At 58.2% G+C, this 1,728-nt stretch overlaps 1 protein-coding gene across 1 annotated transcript in view; it reads right to left on the reverse strand.

Moving 5' to 3' along the window:
- AJUBA (ajuba LIM protein) overlaps positions 1-1,728 on the reverse strand; it is a 10,110-nt gene that overhangs the window by 6,913 nt on the left and 1,469 nt on the right. The window contains exon 2 of the mRNA XM_010831409.1: positions 1,594-1,718. Coding sequence (XP_010829711.1) covers positions 1,594-1,718 — 125 coding nt within the window. The remainder of the gene's footprint in view (positions 1-1,593; positions 1,719-1,728) is intronic.

Consider the following 1,728-nt stretch of genomic DNA (forward strand, 5'->3'; position numbering starts at 1 on the left):
CTGCCTGCCAAGAGCATCGTGCCAGGGGGCCCTATTAGAGCCACTTTTGGGGGAAGCATTGGACATTATGGGAAGATGAGAGCCAACTGCTCAGGCATGTCCGACTCACCACCTCTAACCTAGCACATCCACCTCTAAGTTCTTCCTGCCATTTTTACAGCAGTCTCTCCCAGCAACTTTCCTCCTTTTGGTTCCGATGGCTTAGCTGAGGAGACTTCTGTCCACCCATCAGCGGGTCTCCTGGCCTCAAAAGGAAACTGCTAAAAGGTTCCCTTGACAAAAGGGTTATCTGCTCTGGGCTTTCTCAGGTCGGGGCAAACAGGGAATGATTAGAGTTGAACTAAGCAGGGCCCTTTCAGCCTTTAGCCCCTGCTACTTCTGAACCTCCTCCCAGTCTTCCTTCCCTGGCTGGATTCCTCTCCCTATTTACATTTCTAGCCAGAGTTCTAGAGCTTGGGGTCTACCGCAGGAACATGGATGGTAAGAAAGGTGAGAAGGCGCTGGGAACACTGAACAGGCTCACAGACCTGGGTGTGAGCCCTCCAACTTCTTTCTGTACTTCCTATCGCAACCAGATCCGCATTTTTTAATACAGTGAAGTGGTGTCTGTGGGTCTTGGCTAAAAGATCATTCAAGACCGCAATACCCTCCCGCAGCTGAGACGTACAATAGTTAATATTTCTTGAAGTTAACTGCGTCGGAAGAGGGGCAGAGACCAGATTTCTTTAGCAACAGAAAAGTAAGGATTCTGAGCAGGTTATGACCAAAACTGATGGCCAGGTTATTTCTGGCAGTTACACACGGTCGTCATCCATCCAGGGCCATCCAGGGGTGATGCCGTCCCGGGTGGTCAAGGCTCCTGCCCTAACTTCCGGATGATGGGAAAAATAGAAGCTGACTCCACTGGGTCTGGACTTAAATGCCCACGCACGCACGGAGCCAGCAGGACTGGGGCCAGCCAGCAGCAGGGTCCCTGCTTTCCGTCCAGGGTTTTCTTCCTCCCCCCAGGCTCCATTTCCCCGACAGCGGCCACAGCTCCGCGCGTGTTAGGAAGCAGGTCCCCAACCCCCTGCACCCCACCTCCGCCCAGCGTAGCGCGGCCGGCCCCGCCCGCGGGCACCTGGAGCGCCCGGGCAGGAGCCGGCACGCACGCTGCCCGCCCGCCCCGCCCCCCCACCCTCGCATTCCCCGAATTCCTGCGGGCGGAGCCTGGGCCCGGGTGGGGGCGCGGAGCGCAGGAGCCTGCAGGGGCACGGCCGTCGAGGGGGGAATATGAAGGGGGATGCTCTCACCGCCTCATTTGCCCCCCACCCCCCGCAAGGCCTCCTACCGCGAAAACACCCAGGCTCTAAAGCCTGAGGAACTGGGATTCACGAGATCATCGGGGCGGAGGTGGGGAGGGGAAAGCGGTGAATTTAACAGGAATAAGATGCCCGTGGTCCATTTGAAACCCACTGGGTGTGGGAAATTCCTCTTGCTTCTTTCCTAGCCCCGCGTCTCTGCCTCCGACTTCCCAGCGTCAGCCGTCGGGGCAACCGGCAACCGAATGAAGCGACTGGTCCTTTCCCGACCCTAACCACTTCTCTCACTCACCAAAGTAGTCCTCTCTGGACTCTGGCTCCCGTATCCGGGCCCGGGCGGCCTCTGGAACAAACGTACCCGGCGGCTCCTCGAGACCCGACGCCTCAATCCCCGCGGATTCTCCGCGGACGCCGGGTACGTTTGTTC

The sequence above is a fragment of the Bison bison genome, unplaced genomic scaffold (assembly GCF_000754665.1).
Source record: "Bison bison bison isolate TAMUID 2011002044 unplaced genomic scaffold, Bison_UMD1.0 scf7180017864526, whole genome shotgun sequence".
NCBI classification, from domain to species: Eukaryota; Metazoa; Chordata; class Mammalia; order Artiodactyla; family Bovidae; genus Bison; species Bison bison.